General features: G+C 35.4%; 2 protein-coding genes across 4 annotated transcripts in view; one reads left to right on the top strand and one right to left on the bottom strand.

The window, feature by feature from the left end:
- The window catches only part of LOC134754868 (uncharacterized), a 249182-nt gene that overhangs the window by 224888 nt on the left and 5968 nt on the right, over positions 1 to 18326 (bottom strand). The window lies entirely within an intron of this gene.
- LOC134754869 (gustatory receptor for sugar taste 64f-like) overlaps positions 17214 to 18326 on the top strand; it is an 81889-nt gene continuing 80776 nt past the window's right edge. For all 3 annotated transcript variants that reach the window (XM_063691320.1, XM_063691319.1, XM_063691318.1), the window contains exon 1: positions 17214 to 17398. Coding sequence is in view for 2 of the 3 variants with exons in the window: in XM_063691319.1 (XP_063547389.1) it covers positions 17347 to 17398 (52 nt within the window). In the remaining variant the exon portion in view is untranslated. The remainder of the gene's footprint in view (positions 17399 to 18326) is intronic.

Here is an 18326-nt window from a genome sequence, read left to right as displayed (position 1 = left end):
CGGTAAATTAAAAATGAAGCGCTCGCGGCGCATGTTAGAACTGATTTTGATTCTTTAGATGAAGAATATAGTCCGTCTGCGTCAGAAACTGTTTTATTAATAATAATAAAATCTCAACTTCAAAATAGACTTCTAATTGGCGGGCAATAATACGTGTCTTAAAAATGTAATGTTGGTGGTGGTTTATATTCTTTTATATTTTTGTTACTCAATGATATCATCAACGGGATTTACAAAACTCGACAGTTTCGTGTTATATTTTTGTTACTTGTTTACTTTTTTGCAAATTAATATAATACGTACTAAAATATCGTTTGATTAATTTCCCATCACTATTCATTTTATCGACATAAATAAGGTATGTGCGTTACGGGCTTTGCTGAGCCCCGTAGTTTTTCAATTTTAGTGCGATACGGGGATAAGAAAATCCCGTCTTTTCTTTTCTCTATAATTTCATGAGTTTTTATCGTGTCTACGTGCGAAGCGAATAAGAGGTAGGAAATTTCATACTCTTTACATTTGTCAAAAAAAGTATTAGAAAATATAATATTTCAGGACTTTATACCAGTTTTACCAGACATAGTTTTACGGGGCACTTTTATACCCGTAACGCACTACGGTGTACACCACTACGGGGCGGATTAGGCCTCGTAACGCACTACATTTTAGGTACAGGTTTTGGCTTGCCGCAGTGAACGTGTTAAGTACATAGAATAACTTTTTTAATACAGAGTTGGGCAAAATATGTATCCGTCTTTAAATAGTCGTAAAATTAAAACAACTCCAGATTTCAAAAGTTTTTATGTTTTTATTTTAAATGTTACAAAATTAGTTCGTAGGCTCCCCCATAAATTACGTCATCTGGAATTTCGCATATCTTTATCAACCAGTGTTTGAACGATGTTAAATTCATGCTCTGTGTGCTCCTAATCTTGCACAGCATATATCCCAATATCGAAAAGTCCAATGCATCCAAGTCTGGTCAAAATGAAGGCCATTGTTGCCAAGGCATAAAGTCTGTCAAAAGAGTCAAATTCATTCGACAGCGACACCAGTCTTGAGTGCGTTTAGTTTTGTGAGATGGGGCATTGTCTTGTTGAAAACAAAAATAGGTACTTAATCATTTCTATATAATTTTCGGGCATGTTCTAGCAAATGACCCTGTAATGCGTTCTGAATACTACTCTTAATTAGTTTTGACATTTTTGACTCCTCGAGGAATGAACAGCAGTTGTAACTTGCCTCTAGGCGCGATATCGCACCCCATACCAAGATAGCCGACGCACTTTGAAATCGCTATACCTACAGGTAAAACTTGTACACGCCAAAATTTGGACAAACAATTATGCAAATGATTTTTGCCTTGGTTTAATTTTTTAAATTCTTAAATTCCCATTGCTATAGTACGAGGAACAAATGATACCACGATATTTGACAATTATGTAATATTTTTTTATGATAAGGAGATTTAAAAAATAACAGCAATATCAGTTTGTATTTGCACTAATAACCTTAGAAAATTCGATTAGGCTAATGAAACTTGTAAAAATGTTAATAAGTATAATATATCAAAAACCGATTAGTTTCTGTATTTTTGAAATGTTGCGGAGACGTTAATGAATGAAAAGACAACTAGAAAGCAGAAAAAAACGAAGAAAAAAATAAACTAGGAACATACAACGTTCTTGTACAAATACCGAAATCTTCCTTCTGATATGTTGCAAATATATACAAATATTGTAATTTTATTCACAAAAAGTGAAGCCATGTTAGATTAAGAGCTTGCAAGGCTTAGGTACCTGCTCCCAACAGTGATGCTAAATGAAATTGGTGTGCAAAATGTAGGGTAACAAAATCTTAGATCAATTTTAACATGTTTAGTGCGTTAAGTGTAAAACGATGGATCCTATAAAAAACCAAACTTCAAATAATAACACATAATAAAAACTTACTTGTATGAGTGGTTAAAGTGGTTTAATACATCCCAGAAGATTGCAAGATATAAATACTTAATGCTAAGTATCCTCATTATTTATTGGTTCAACAAGCTACGAATATTTTAAAAAGACACCTGTGCCATGTTTATCAAAAGCTTGTAGCTTGTAATACAAGCGGAACTCACTTTTTGACAGCTTATTAGAAAGGGACTTCCACTTGTATTACAAGCTACAAGCTTTTGATAAACAGGGCACTGGTGAAGTTATATTATCCACTACTTAATCTGAAAATAATTTTGGCTTGGACTACTTACTTAAACCAAAGATACATATAACTCCGTAATAGATGGATACAGTCTAAGGAAAAAACGGGCCTCGACAATCAAGAAAATTTGATTCTCGATCAGAGGGCGCTACTAGCTTTTGCCTACTGTCGTATAGATGGCGTTGACGGTTTCGTTTGTTATTTAACAATTTTAACGCATATCAGTGAAAGAACAAAAATCAAGTCAAAATCATAAAAATAATTAATGCAAAAAAAAAAAATCATTTATCCATATTTAAATACATTTTATCGTATTTTTATAAATCTTCATTTTTAATTTTAAAGTGTGTCGACAGATGACAGTGAATTTACTGGGGTTACAAAATTTACTATGACAGTACCGCTCTAGTATAAGTTACTCTATGCTTAAACATACTGTAATCGTGTTGTTCAGAGTGCCTGTGTCCTGGTGGTCATCACACAGTCTATCTATGGCTGATTTTTTTTTCAATATACGTACCACAAATGATACGTGACTCATATCTGACCTCAAGAAAGCAATTTTGAAAATAATTTCATTTAGTTTTTTTTTCTATATTACAAAGTGACACAGTTCAAACATCAAACATTTATTCAGCAAATAGGCCACAGGGGCCCTTTTACATGTCAATTTTTACAAGCGATAAAATTAACCAGAAATTACAAAAAACAATTACAAATATGGAATAAATTAAATATTAGATACTTTTCATATATCATGCTCTGAAAGTGGGTCGTTGTTCTAAAAAGTGCGCAGAAAGTGATACGTTTCTGCTCTAGTGCAGAAAAGTGGTGTACTCCTCTGCGTCCCCGTCCCACGAGCTAATGGTTGAATGAATGAATGAATGAATGATTTATTTGCATATGAATATTGGGTTACATAAGTAGGTGTTCGGTACAATATTTTGAATTTGTTTCACCAAGATTCTACCTATACAGGTTTACATGCACTGTATATTGGCTTGATTCCCTACTAACAGTCTTAGAATTTCGCCACATCACAGAAAATTAATAATACTACTTAATTATAATATCTTACAACATAATTCAATTTAAATATACCTAGAAATTTATACAATGTCAAGTTAAAAAGTTGCGTCATTTCGATTTTAAGAGTCAAAATAATTACAAAATTAGAAAGAATGTCATACACATAAGCTTAAGAATTATAATTAGAAGGATTAAAATTTATAATTAAGAAAGTCATCAATACTATAAAAACAACACTTACATAACAGTTCATAGAGTTTACGTTTGAATTCCGGAGTTGATAAAGTTTTTAATGCCACAGGAATTGTGTTAAAGATTCTAATGCACATAATGTATGCACTCTTTTTTCTGACTGCTAGACTGTGTGGCGGTATTGGCATATGGTATTGTCTTATGGACCTTTTGGAAACGTTTTCCGGTGTGGGAAAGAGATCTGGATTTTGCTTAACAAATAGTGAAACCTCGTATATGTAAAGGCAGGGCAGTGTAAGTATATTCAGCTTAGGGAACAAAGGTTGACAGGATTCCCTGTAGCGGGCACTGCATATAGCCCTTACACATTTCTTTTGTGCTATAAAGGCTTGGTCAGCATGTACGGAATTCCTCCACATAATGATTCCGTATCGTAGTACAGATGCAATGTATCCGTGGTAAGCCATAAGAGCTGTTTTCATGGAAACTGTTTAAGTCGCCACAACACGAAACAGAATTTGTCAATTTTTTTACATACTACGGCGACCTGGTCTTTCCAATTACAATATAGTACGTCCTTGCACTTGTTGAAAACAGAATTTCCTTTCGTGTTCGGTAAAGTTTTTTATAAAAAGGCGGAAGTTTATCTGCGTATTCCTCTGTCATGAATGCTCTTATTTTTTGCTCATTCATTTCCGGTATTGCTCTGTAGCAATCCGGTGCACGCGACACTAAACTCAAAATACACCAAATGTCAATTACTACCAATAGTGGAAAAAACTAATATTATAACGAATAAAACCCAAATTAACTTTTTACCAATATGAACCGTTCTTCATTTGCACTTTTCTCAATATGGGCTAATCCCAAATGGACTGAAGCTCACAAAGGCCGATACACAGAAGGCTCTTTTCCCAAAATACCCTAAATTTCAATCACAGAGCACCCGATTTCCATAATGATTGATTCACAAAATGGTCTTTACCCATAATACACCAAATTCTCGATTGTCTTGTTTTATTAAGTAATAAAACCTTGCGTAAACATAACATGCCAATACAGATACTATCTTAACACTGGCCACTTAAAAATGAAGTGTCAACCGACGCAAAAGGAATCGATGTCATGATTTTATTGTTTCTAGAGATTCGCAATGGCCAACAGGGAAATTATTTTTATTGAGAATCAAAAAGGACACCCCGCTCTTATTTATGACGAGCATCGTTACAATTTTAGTCGTAACAACAAAAATTCCAGTAACTGGAAATGTGCGAATCGCACTACAGGTTGCTTCGCATCCGCAACTCTGAATAAGAATAAAGACACGGTACTGAAGGTAAGCGATCATGTCTGCAAGAGGCACTACAGTGATAAGATACGCAATATTGCGATAGATACCTGTAAGACAGAAGTGTGCAAGAAAATGACACCGGTAAAGAAAGTTTTTGAAAAAATGGTGACGAATTTGAATGAAGCCGATCCTAACTTTAGTATGTGTTCCTTTGATGAAGTAAGAAGTTCTTTATACAGGGCCAGGCACAGGTATCTGAACCAAAAGACTACGGAGTTTACTCGATTGTAAAATGTCAAAGTACCTGATTTATTGGCACATGAATTTCTGGTACTGGAAGATGGAGACACGGAGAAAATTTTAATTTTTTCGACGAAGATTGGCAGAGAATTTATGAGAAAATCAATTGAAAAACAAATTCAATACTACGGTGATGGGACCTATAAAAGAAAACCAAAACCCTTTAGCCAATTGTACTCTATACATGCTAACATTGAGGCTAGCAAAGGTATGACCAATGTTGTACCCGTAGTGTTCGCGTTGCTCCCTAATAAAAGTCAAAACACTTATACAAGATTTTTCACGTTGCTACGGGATGAAATGGGAGTAAATATACATATGTTTAAATTCGACTACGAATTAGCGCAAATTAATGCATGTGGATCAGTCTACCCAAATTGCGAGTTGTCAGGATGCTATTTTCATTATAATCGTGCGGTATGGAAGAAAGCAGTCATTAAAATTTGATACTACCCGCGAGGGCCGCAAATTTACTGAAATATGTGCTGTTATGCCGCTGTTGCCACAGTCTGAGATATACGATATGTGGGTGACACTACTAAGTGAGGCTCCAGTAAGAAATAAATATGAAATGAAAAATGAATTCATGCGGTTCAAACAGTACATGGAAAAGACTTGGTTGAAATTAGGACCCCATAGATTGAGTTGCAGTCAAGAAAAACACCGCACCAATAATCCGGTTGAGGGCTGGCATCGACGGCTTAATATTCGCATGCCGCACAAGCCAACATTACTGCGGTTTCTATATAAACTAAGGCGAGAAGCCAAGTACCAAGACACTCGCATATGCAATCCGTTGTTCAGTGGAGCGAAGAGGCAACGATGTGACATTGTTTTTGATCGCAAGTATCAACAGCAATTATCGGATCTGAGCATTAATATCCGCAACAGCTTTTTTAGAAAACGTCCTCCGACTCAAGAAACGTCAGAGATAAACGATGAAGATTACTAAATAATTTAAGTTTAAAATAGAAATGTTTTGTTTTTATTTTGCCAAATAAATATCGTTTAAGCTTATTTCTACTGTATTTTTTTTCTACGAACATTTGCATAATACTCGGACGTACAGGGCTCCCAATTCCAAACATTCCGGGAGTGGGTAGTCAACGTGAAAAAAAGTTCAATGGCTTGTAATGGCTTAGTGTCAAAATGTACACATCATCGTGGTCACAATGGTTTAGTGACAAATGGTACACATCTCAAAATGCAAGTACAACAAAAGGGATGATGGACAAAACGCTTGATTGATATAACGTGCTTAAGTTTAAATGAATAACTGTAAAAAAAAACTAGCACGTGAAAAAAAATTGGTGCTTTTGTAATTTAAAAAACATTTCCATCTCAACGTAACTAGACGGAGCCCCGCTTCGCGGGGCTCCTATTTTTGGGCGGTTTGCCCTTCGGTCATCTGAAGCTACCTAACGAATCTAACCTACCTAAACCTACCTATTGATTTAGTGTGATATCCGTGAAAACATTACACTGGGGAAAAAAGCGTAGGTTGTACGAGTAGGTTAGGTTTGTTATGTAGCTTCAGATGCCCGAAGGGCAAACTGCCCAAAAATAGGAGCCCCCCGTCTAGTTAAGTTGAGAAGGTTATGTTTTTTGAATTACAAAAGCACCTATTTTTTTTCACGTGCTAGTAATTTTTTTTTGACAGTTATTCATTTAAACTTAAGCACGTTATATCAATCAAGCGTTTTGTCCATCACTCCTTTTGTTGTACTTGCATTTTGAGATATGTACTAAACCATTGTGACCACGATGATGTGTACATTTTGACACTGAGCCATTACAAGCCATATATTGAACGTTTTTTCACGTTGACTGCCCACTCCCGGAATGGTTTTATATACCCTAATTACCGATACAATGATGAGACCAAACCAAAAATCAATGTACAAATCTACCCGTACCGTATAATACAGCGTATGACAATCGAGAATTTGGGGTATTTTGCGAAGAAGCCGTTTTGTGAATCAGTCATTATGGGAATCGAGTGTTCTGATACTTTCCCGCATTTCAAATTTAGGGTATTTTGGGAAAAGAGCCTTCTGTGTATCGGCCTTTGTGAGCTTCAGTCCATTTGGGATTAGCCCATATTGAGAAAAGTGCAAATGAAGAACGGTGCATATTGGTAAAAAGTTAATTTTGGTTTCATTCGTTATGATATTAGTTTTTTCCACTATTGGTAGTAATTGACAATTGGTGTATTTTGAGTTTAGTGTCGCGTGCACCAGATTGCTCTGTAGTCATATTTTACCTTATTTTTTAAACAAATCAGTTTTTCTTCGATATCAATACTTTTATGGTCAGGAATATCTGCATGGGCAGTCACTCGTAAAATTTCAGTTTTTTAGGGTTCCGTACCCAAAGAGTAAAAACGGGATCGTAAAGGTTGAACACGCCAAAAATGGGGCACATAAAATTTCAACTGAAAATAAATTAAAGGTCTACTGGAGCGAAATATATATTGGACGTAGCGTAGTTGCAAAAAATATAGTGTATCATAATAATATACCCGAATTTCATTCCAGCCTCAGGATTTGATATACCATCGACTTTGTGATAACCAGGACACTAGGCACTTTCCACGACATGATTACAGTATGTTTAAGCTGTCCAAGCTAGAGTTATTTTCAGATTATTTGATAATATAACTTCAACAGGTTTCATGTTCAAAATATTCGTTTATGGGGACCAATCTTTTAGCACGTTCCTTAATTTAGAGCCATCCACGAAAAGTACCGTTTTTTGGGCAGTGCCAGCACTTCTATCATGTTAATACCCCTTCGTCACTGTTATAGCGCAGTGGCAACACGAGCAGTGCCATCAAAATAGTAACTGTGAGCTGTGACTTCCTAATTAATAGGTTTAAGTCGGTTTCACAAATGTTCCTTGTATATATTTCTTTAGTCATTGTCCCTCCTGCGAATTAAATAACGGCTAGGGTAAACCCTCCAGTGAATGAACACTTAAGCATTTTTTCAACTCTAAAAAATCATTTCTCAATATTTAATAATTATTTTAATAATTAAATGCAATTGAATCAATCTTCATTCAATAAAAAATAATATATTTTCTACGATTTTTTATTACTTTCTAGTTATTGAGTTATAGATGAGTTTATCAAAAAGTACCCAAAAACCTAGTGAATGAACAAAAAAACTACTGAATGAACACAGTAAAACCCAGTGAATGAACATTATTTAAATCTTTTTATCAGCAATAAAAAAAACACTTTTAACACAAAAACCATTTCTAGCTCAATTTTAGTAGGTATAGCGAAAGCGTTCATATCTTTTTATCCCCTTCATATTGATTTCAAATAGATTAGAATGTAACAAAATTTAATGATGGTTAATATTGTCTTCGGTTACCGCGATAGTTACCATTGAGATTAAGAAATATCCAAACTTTAATAGGGAAGATGGCTTTTCTCTACCACCAGCTTGGGATCCTGTAGTCCATCTGATAAAGGAGCAAGCGAGACATGGACTGTGAGACCTTAGTGTTGGATGATGTTGGACATTCTGAGTATAATATGTTTTGAAAAGATGTGTCCCGCCGAGTTTGTTGCCGGTCCCATATTGGGATACCCTCCTACAATTTAGAAGGGAATTAAATCTTCTCGGGTCCGTGGTGTAGGGTTGGAGCCGGCGTAGTTTTTATCGCGTATATATATATATCTTTACTTGAAAATAATTGTAGTGTGTAACTAGCCTTATGAACCGATTTTGCATGTACAACCAGCCTTAAAGTTTATAGTCTATGATTGTTCATTATTTTAGTATGTGGGTATTTTTGCACTTTGTAATTTTTCCTCAGTCACCCGTTGACCACGAACGCTGTAAAGGGTTCGAAACGTCGGGATGTATTATAAATTCAATATACGCGATATAATCCGTTTTTATAGTTTTATTTCAAAATGATGGTTATTTATTCGCCAATAACACAGAAACCTGTTACATATTAATAAGAAAAAGGGATTCAATCTTCAAAACAAGGAACAAAGTGTATATTTTGATGAAAAAAAAACCGGTCAAGTGCGAGTCGGACTCTCGTTCCAAGGGTTCCGTACATTACAAAATTAAAACAATGGTTTTTTTTATGTGAAACGTGAGTGAAATGTCTTTAAATAATTTTTAAGAAAAAAAAACCGACTTCAATGGGGGATGCCGCTGAAAGTTCACTTATTGTTGATGGTGCACTCTTAGATTCCAGACAATGAAATGAAAAAGACAGCATCTTTTGCCTAATAATGTAGAAAAGGAGATAAAACCATCCACTTTTCTAGTAGCATTTCGTTTCTGTAAGGGTCGCAGTTCTAAACTAACCTAACCTACTTTTCTGATAGCATTTCGTTTCTGTAAGGGTCACAGTTCTAACCTAACCTACTTTTCTGATAGCAGTTCTGTTCTGTGACCCACCTAAGCCACTTTTCTATTAGCATTTCCGGGTCCGGATCAGAGGTCCGTGTCCGGCTGTCCGGGTCCAAGTTTGGGTCAGAGTTCGGTCTGGGTCCGGGTCCGAGTTGGGGTCCATGTTCAGACCCGGGTCTGGGTCCGAGTCCGGGTCCAAGTTTAGGTCTGGGTCCAAAAGGAAGAGAACAAAAATGTCACTTTTTTAAATGTAAATGCTGGATTTGTTGATAAAAAAACAAAAATCACAATATGTATGCCTTTCACATTTGAGGAGTTCCCTCGGTTCCTCGTGGGTCTCATCATCAGAACTCGAGCTTGACAAAAATATGTCTTAAAAACTTAAGTTGCTTAACAAACATAAAGAAGAGGACAAATCGCCAAACGTAAACTATGCGTCATTAAAGAGTTCCATTCTGATCATCATCAGCAGTTCCACTTCATCAAATGTCACTTTTTAAAATGGAAGTGCTGGATTTGTTTATAAAAATACAAAAATTACTATATGTATGCCTTTCACATTTGAGGAGTTACCTAGATTCCTCATGGATCCCATCATCAGAACTCGAGCTTGACAAATGTTTCTTGAAAACCTAACTTGCTTAACAAACATAACGAAGAGGACAAATCGCCAAACTTGAACTATGCGTCATTGAAGAGTTCCGTTCTGATCATCATCAGCAGTTCCACTTTATCAAATGTCACTTTTTTAAATGGAAGTGCTGGATTTGTTTATAAAAATACAAAAATCACTATATGTATGCCTTTCACATTTGAGGAGTTCCCTCGATTCCTCATGGATTCCATCATCAGAACTCGAGCTTGACAAAAATGTTTCTTGAAAACCTAACTTGCTTAACAAACATAACGAAGAGGACAAATCGCCAAACGTGAACTATGCGTCATTGAAGAGTTCCGTTGTGATCATCATCAGCAGTTCCACTTCATCAAATGTCACTTTTTAAAATGGAAGTGCTGGATTTGTTTATAAAAATACAAAAATCACTATATGTATGCCTTTCACATTTGAGGAGTTCCCTCGATTCCTCATGGATTCCATCATCAGAACTCGAGCTTGACAAAAATGTTTCTTGAAAACCTAACTTGCTTAACAAACATAACGAAGAGGACAAATCGCCAAACGTGAACTATGCGTCATTGAAGAGTTCCGTTCTGATCATCATCAGCAGTTCCACTTCATCAAATGTCACTTTTTCAAATGTAAGTGCTTGATTTGTTGATGAAAATACTAAAATCACTATATGTATGCCTTTAACATTTGAGGAGTTCCCTCGATTCCTCATGGATCCCATCATCAGAACTGCTTTTTGTCAAAAACGGGACCAATCTGTATGTATATACTTACAAACAAAAAAAGAATTTTCAAAATCGGTCCAGAAATGACGGAGTTATGGAGTAACAAACATTAAAAAAAAAACAACCGAATTGAGAACTTCCTCCTTTGAAATCTTGAAGTCGGTTAAAAACCCGTAGTGGTCTGATCAAAAACTAAGTAATTAAGTCCGACTCACTCTTGACTGCAATTTTTAATAGGTTTTCCTGTAATCTATAGGTAAAGATCTATTTTGTGTATTTTTTTCAAAATTATAGCCCCAGTAGTTTCGGAGCTAAAGGGGGAATGGTATTTTTTTGCCTATTTTCTTGAAAAACTTCTAACTTGTTTATCCTAAAATTATAAAAAAAATATATTTGAGATTCTCACAATGAGCTCTTTCATTTGATATATAATACGATATAGTTTGAAAATGTTTATTTTTTAATTTTCTCATTTACCCCCCAAAAGTGGCCCCCATGTTTAAAATTAATTTGTTTACGTTACATGTGTCTTTGGGTCACAAACTTACATATGTGTACCAAATTTCAACTTAAGTGGTCCAGTAGTTTCGGAGAAAATAGGCTGTGGCAGACGGACAGACAGACAGATGCACGAGTGATCCTATAAGGGTTCCGTTTTTTCCTTTTGAGGTACGGAACCCTAAAAAAGGTCAAGCTCAGCAAATAATGCTTAAAATAATAAACTTTTAATTGCATTGTTCGTGGATACGGTGTTGATACATAGAATTAGTAGAAATCTAATAAGCCAAATTTTGTATTGTTCATACATAGGCATGAAAATCTAGTAAATGAACTATAGAAATTTGGTTTCTTCCAATACTGGCTGAATCACAATCGTTTTATATGCAGAATCACAAAAACCAAGCTCAAAACCATTTCATTTACGTATATATTTTGAAATGGAAACCCCCAATTTAGGTCAATTATACTATGGAGTGATAGCTGCGTGCCACAGAATCGCAACAGCTTCATGCGCTTTGTGATGTGTATTTTAGGCAATTATCCAAATTTGAGAGATATCGTCATGAAATGCTCGACTCCTGGACATTCCTGTATACAAGAAATTGATAATGTGCACAGTTGTATTGACAGAGTCATGAAAAAGTCTGATTATTACTCACCGTTAAATGTAATTAGACTCATACAACAGGTAAATTTAGTGGGATACCGCCGTTTAGCCAAAATATTTTTCGCCAAATTTCACTTCCCAACAAACTTATGGCATCAGTTTCATTTCCCAAATTAAATTTTAGCAAGTTTTTTACTTCGCAACCATTTCATTTCCCAACCCCATACTTGCGAAATGAAAATGACGTACTAGGTTGGGTTAGGTTAGGTTGCATTATGAAAATTTGCGAAATGAAATTTTGCCAAATGATAATTAATTTGCGTATAATAGTTTGGGAAGTAATACTTTGGGAAACGATTTTTGGCAATACATTAGTAAACCAAATTTAGTAAAACCCTACTGCATCATACAAATGAGTTAAAATGACTTCCTAGATTTTCAAAAAGCAGGTTCGGGGCTAAAATACGCACTGGTGCCGTTCTCTAAAGGGTACGGAATTAAAATTCTCTCAATCGCTATTTAAAGTGAGCTACAAACAGTCACATTCAGAGGAAACATTAAAAAAAAAATTTAAACCCCAAAGAACCCGAAGACAGAACAATGGAAATATTTGTAATACTCCAAAGATTTTGAAAAAACACGTTGTAGGAAAGTCAAAAATAGACACTATCAAATCAATGTACAGGTGGATGCCACGAGCAGGATGTGGAGTAGGTACTATTAGCTTAAGATACGTTATATACGGTCGACCTTCACCGAGACGTCTGACGGATGGAACTTATATTTTATGAAAGAAAATATGTTCCGCCCATTATTTCGCGGAGGAATCTCGGATGGAGGGACAGCTTTTCCGGATTTTCGCAGGCAACCCTATACCACTGTATTCGGAATAAAATTACCATCATTTTGATATATAATTCAAGCGTCAGACAGATGAGTGCAATTATCGATAAAAACTCACCTGTAAAAACACGGCAACCTCATAATAGTGACCGGAATAAGATAGGCAACCTAATTTATTCATGTTGTACAAGTTGTATACTTTCCATTGGAACTTATTTCGTTCGTCAGACAAGTCGGTGAAATTTGAAGAAAAAAAAATATTTTCAAAAATGTATTAAAAATAACCTTGACCATATTTATTTAGGCAACCCTTTTTATTTATGTTCAGGGACATATTTTCTTTCATAAAATATAAGTTTCATCCGTCAGACGTCTCGGTGAAGGTCGACCGTATATAACGTATCTTAAGCTAATAGTACCTACTTCACATCCTGCTCGTGGCATCCACATGTACATTGATTTGATAATGTCTATTTTTGACTTTCCTACAACGTATTTTTTCAAAATCTTTGGAGTATTACAAATATTTCCATTGTTCTGTCTTCGGGTTCTTTGGGAATTTAAATTATTTTTTTTAAATGTTTCCTCTGTATGTGACTGTTTGTAGCTCACTTTAAATAGCGATTGAGAGAATTTTAATTCCATCACTTTAAAGAACGGCACCAGTGCGTATTTTAGCCCCGAACCTGCTTTTTGAAAATCTAGGAAGTCATTTTTACTCATTTGTATGATGCAGTAGGGTTTTACTAAATTTACCTGTTGTATGAGTCTAATTATATTTTCTCAAACATGCTATGTAATATTGATATTACGTTCTTTATATTAGGCTGGGAAGTATTACGTTTCAGGCGCGGCTAGACGAGAGGTCTGTAATGAAATTTCATACAAAGTTGCAGGCCTAGGCCGGGAAGTGGCTTTTTTTTAAATTTCTATTTCACATATAATTGTGGCAAAGCATCATGGCATTCAGCCATTAAAAAAAACTATAAGCAATATTTGCTTCTTGGTTCGTTTATGACATTCTGCCAATACGCCTATTAAAAAAAACAATAAATGATATTTGATTGATATATATATAGTTGGTCAAGCAAATCTTGTCTGTAAATAAGAACAAAAAAAACTATACGCATCCTTTTCTTTTGGGTATTAGTACTAGTGTAAGACAAAGATAGTATGATTCTCTCTGTCTATGTTTGAAATAAGACAGTCCTTTGAGAAACTATATACCTATATTAAACGTTTGAGAAAAGCACTATACATACATCGGCGTGAAAACGGGTTGTCGGCCTCATAACTATCCGGCCTCACTACGTTCGGCCGTATATTCTATTCGGCCGGCAACCCCTTCCTTCCCGGCCTCTGTAGTAATGTACTATTAATGGTGAGTAATAATCAGACTTTTTCATGACTCTGTCAATACAACTGTGTACATTATCAATTTCTTGTATACAGGAATGTCCAGGAGTCGAGAATTTCATGACGATTTCTCTCAAATTTGGATAATTGCCTAAAATACACATCGCAAAGCGCATGAAGCTGTTGCGATTCTGTGGCACGCAGCTATCACTGCATAGTATAATTGACCTAAATTGGGGTTTCCATTTCAAAATATATACGTAAATGAAATGGTTTTGAGCTTATCTTAAGCTAATTGGAATTCGGAAAACTATATTGATAAGATCTAAACGAGCCATCCTGTATACCGCTCGCGTGGCTCGGGCTACAAACACCTGCTTCCTCTATATATTCCTCATTTTGCCGCATTAAATGAATAATTTTAGTTAAATACTACGCTAGAGACAAACAAAGTCCTATGTTACTCAACAGAATGTTTGCCTAACGGGTCCAAAGTTCTATGTAAATAATTTTTAAGAAAAAAAAACCGACTTCAATGGGGATGCCGCTGAAAGTTCACTTATTGTTGATGGTGCACTCTTAGATTCCAGACAATGAAATGAAAAAGACAGCATAACTATATTGATAAGATCTAAACAAGCCATCCTGTATACCGCTCGCGTGGCTCGGGCTACAAACACCTGCTCCCTCTATATATTCCTCATTTTGCCGCATTAAATGAATAATTTTAGTTAAATACTACGCTAGAGACAAACAAAGTCCTATGTTACTCAACAGAATGTTTGCCTAACGGGTCCAAAGTTCTATGTAAATAATTTTTAAGAAAAAAAACCGACTTCAATGGGGGATGCCGCTGAAAGTTCACTTATTGTTGATGGTGCACTCTTAGATTCCAGACAATGAAATGAAAAAGACAGCATCTTTTGCCTAATTATGTAGAAAAAGGAGGTAAAACGACCCACTTTTCTACTAGCATTTCGTTTTTGTAAGGGTCGCAGTTCTAACCTAACCTAACCTACTTTTCTGATAGCATTTCGTTTCTGTAAGGGTGATAGCTCTAACCTAACCTAACCTACTTTTCTGATAGCAGTTCTGTTCTGTGAGAATCGCAGTTCAAAACCCACCCACCCACCTAACCCACTTTTCTAGTAGCATTTCCGGGTCCGGGTCTGGGTCCGGATCCGAGTCCGGGTCCGTGTCCGGCTGTCCGGGTCCAAGTCAGAGTTCGGTCCAGGTCCGGGTCCGAGTTAAGGTCCATGTTCAGACCCGGGTCCGGGTCCGAGTCCGGGTCCAAGTTTAGGTCTGGGTCCATAAGGAAGAAAACAAATCGCCAAACGTGAATTATGTGTCATTGAAGAGTTCCATTCTGATCATCATCAGCAGTTCCACTTCATCAAATGTCACTTTTTTAAATGTAAATGCTGGATTTGTTGATGAAAATACAAAAATCACTATAAGTATGCCTTTCACATTTGAGGAGTTCCCTCGGTTCCTCGTGGGTCTCATCATCAGAACTCGAGCTTGACAGAAATATGTCTTAAAAATTTAAGTTGCTTAACAAACATAAAGAAGAGGACAAATCGCCAAACGTAAACTATGCGTCATTAAAGAGTTCCATTCTGATCATCATCAGCAGTTCCACTTCATCAAATGTCACTTTTTAAAATGGAAATGCTGGATTTGTTGATAAAAATACAAAAATCACTATATGTATGCCTTTCACATTTGAGGAGTACCCTCGATTCCTCATGGATCCCATCATCAGAACTCGAACTTGACAAAAATGTTTCTTGAAAACCTAACTGGCTTAACAAACATAACGAAGAGGACAAATCGCCAAACGTGAACTATGCGTCATTAAAGAGTTCCGTTCTGATCATCATCAGCAGTTCCACTTCATCAAATGTTACTTTTTAAATGTAAGTGCTTGATTTGTTGATGAAAATACTAAAATCACTATATATATGCCTTTAATATTTGAGGAGTTCCCTCGATTCCTCATCAGAACTGCTTTTTGACAAAAACGGGACCAATCTGTATGTATATACTTATAATCAAAAAAAGAATTTTCAAAATCGGTCCAGAAATGACGGAGTTATGGAGTAACAAACAAAAAAAACATACAACCGAATTGAGAACCTCCTCCTTTGAAATCTTGAAGTCGGTTAAAAACAAATTGTTTATATTTAATAAATATTGAAATTATTGAGGCGTATTTTTGTATTTTTGCCATAAGTATATTTGTGTTTCTACAATTGACATTATTCGTTTATCTACCAGATTTTTAACCAGCGAAATATACGTATACTTATTTTCAAAGCTTATTATTGCCGTTCTATGTTCATGTAACATACAACCTTGTAATATTGGGGCAGCAATATGTCATATCATAAACCGTAGGTACGTATGTTCATAAGTAATTTGGTAAAAGCTTGCCCGGCGAAAGCTTGTCGGACAATTTAATGCGACAAGCATATTTATTTACTTAACTAATACCATTATATTTGATTTGTTAAGAATTTCATGTAACGGGTTCGGCATGTTGTGTGAGTGAAAAGAAAATGTAACGCAATTCCGACTTTCTCCTGATATTAGTATAAATGTGAAAGCTTCGATATTTAGATGGACTTGTACACATTACTACTAATAAGTCCCAGGAAAGTACGATTTCTATGCGGACAAAGTCATAGTTAAAATTTTCAGTAGGTACCAAAGTTTTCCAAAAAGTAATTCTATTGCGGAAATGGGAAGTCTAAAATACAAACAATTGATTTTTCTCATATTATAAAACTATGTTAACTCGTATTGCACCAATGGAGTTGGCAACTGTCAAAGGTTTGCGCCATCATAGTTTGCGCCTTTCTCTAGTATTGTTCTATTGAGATTTGGTTTAAAGGGCATCCAGGCCAAAAAATTTTTTTTAAATAAACAAGAATTTTACACGATTTTAGGGATTGATAGGGCAAGTTATGCTGGCGCCATCTGTAAAATACTTCGACCGGCCAAACCAATTGAAACGCCGCGTAATTATACTTACCAAAACCGCATTCCCATCAGAGCCGCATCCTGTATAAAATTACTTTATGTATTCTAATTTTTATTTCAGGACTTACAAAATCTAAAGAACTGTCATAATCGTAGCTATGTATAAAAGGATCTCTAAAGTTCAGACACGGAACGAAGAGTGTAGTTTACCTAATGGCTTGTGTCCATTAAAGCAATAATGGCACCGAAACAAATGATTATTGGGAATTTGTGTTTGTGTAAGCAAGTTGGCATCCGAAAAAATGGCTAAAGCCAGCGGCGCTAAGAAAAGTTATTCCTCGTGGATATCAAACAGTATGTATTGTTTGTAGATTATAATATTCTTTTCATTTCTCATGCTCTGAAAGAGGGTCGTTGTTGTTTTAAAAGGTGTGCAGAAAATGACACGTGTCTGCATTAGAGCTTTTTACGTTCGATATACGATTTTTTTAATTTTTTTACGACAAGCAATTGAAATTTGAGTTTAAATGGATTTGTTATACAATTTCTAGTTTGATATTTGACTCTCCATTCCATAAATAACGATACTTTTGCCAATTTTTTTAATTGAAAGTACCCTCAAGAAATACTATACAAATGTATACTTAGTCATGTTTTAAAAAAAACATTCATTTTACTTTCCTCGTATCTGAAATGAAAAATAGAGTGTTTAACTCGGGTGAAAGGCATCATTTCAGCCTCGGACTATTGGCGCTCTCACTGCGTTCGAGCACCAAAATACCTCGGCAAAAATGAGTGCCTTTCATCCCTTGGTTAACAATCTACTATTTCTCAAACATGCAATGAAATATTGTTATTATGTTCTACATATTAGGCTGGGAAGTATCACGTTTCGGGGCGCAGTTAGACGAGTTATTTAATGAAATTTCATACAAAATAGCAGGCCTAGCCGGGAAGTAGCTCTTTTTTAATTTCCATTTCACATATATTTGTGACACAGCATCATCGCATTCAGCCATAAAAAAGAACTGTAAAGCTGTATTTGCTTTTTGGTTCGTTATGACATTCTGCCACTACGCCTATTAAAAAGAACAATAAACGATGTTTTCTATATTTTGCAGTTTTATTTACATAAAATTTACATGAACATAATTAATAGGTAACACATTATTAACAAATTCCAATAAATGTGAATTGAAAATTAAACTACACAAATACACATTTAAAATATTTCATTTAAATATTAGCAGTAAAAATGTCTACTCAAACACGCGTAGATTTT

Source organism: Cydia strobilella, chromosome Z (assembly GCF_947568885.1).
Source record: "Cydia strobilella chromosome Z, ilCydStro3.1, whole genome shotgun sequence".
NCBI classification, from domain to species: Eukaryota; Metazoa; Arthropoda; class Insecta; order Lepidoptera; family Tortricidae; genus Cydia; species Cydia strobilella.
The sequence above is the reverse complement of the archived record's forward strand: the minus strand, read 5'-3'. Positions and strand labels throughout refer to the sequence as shown.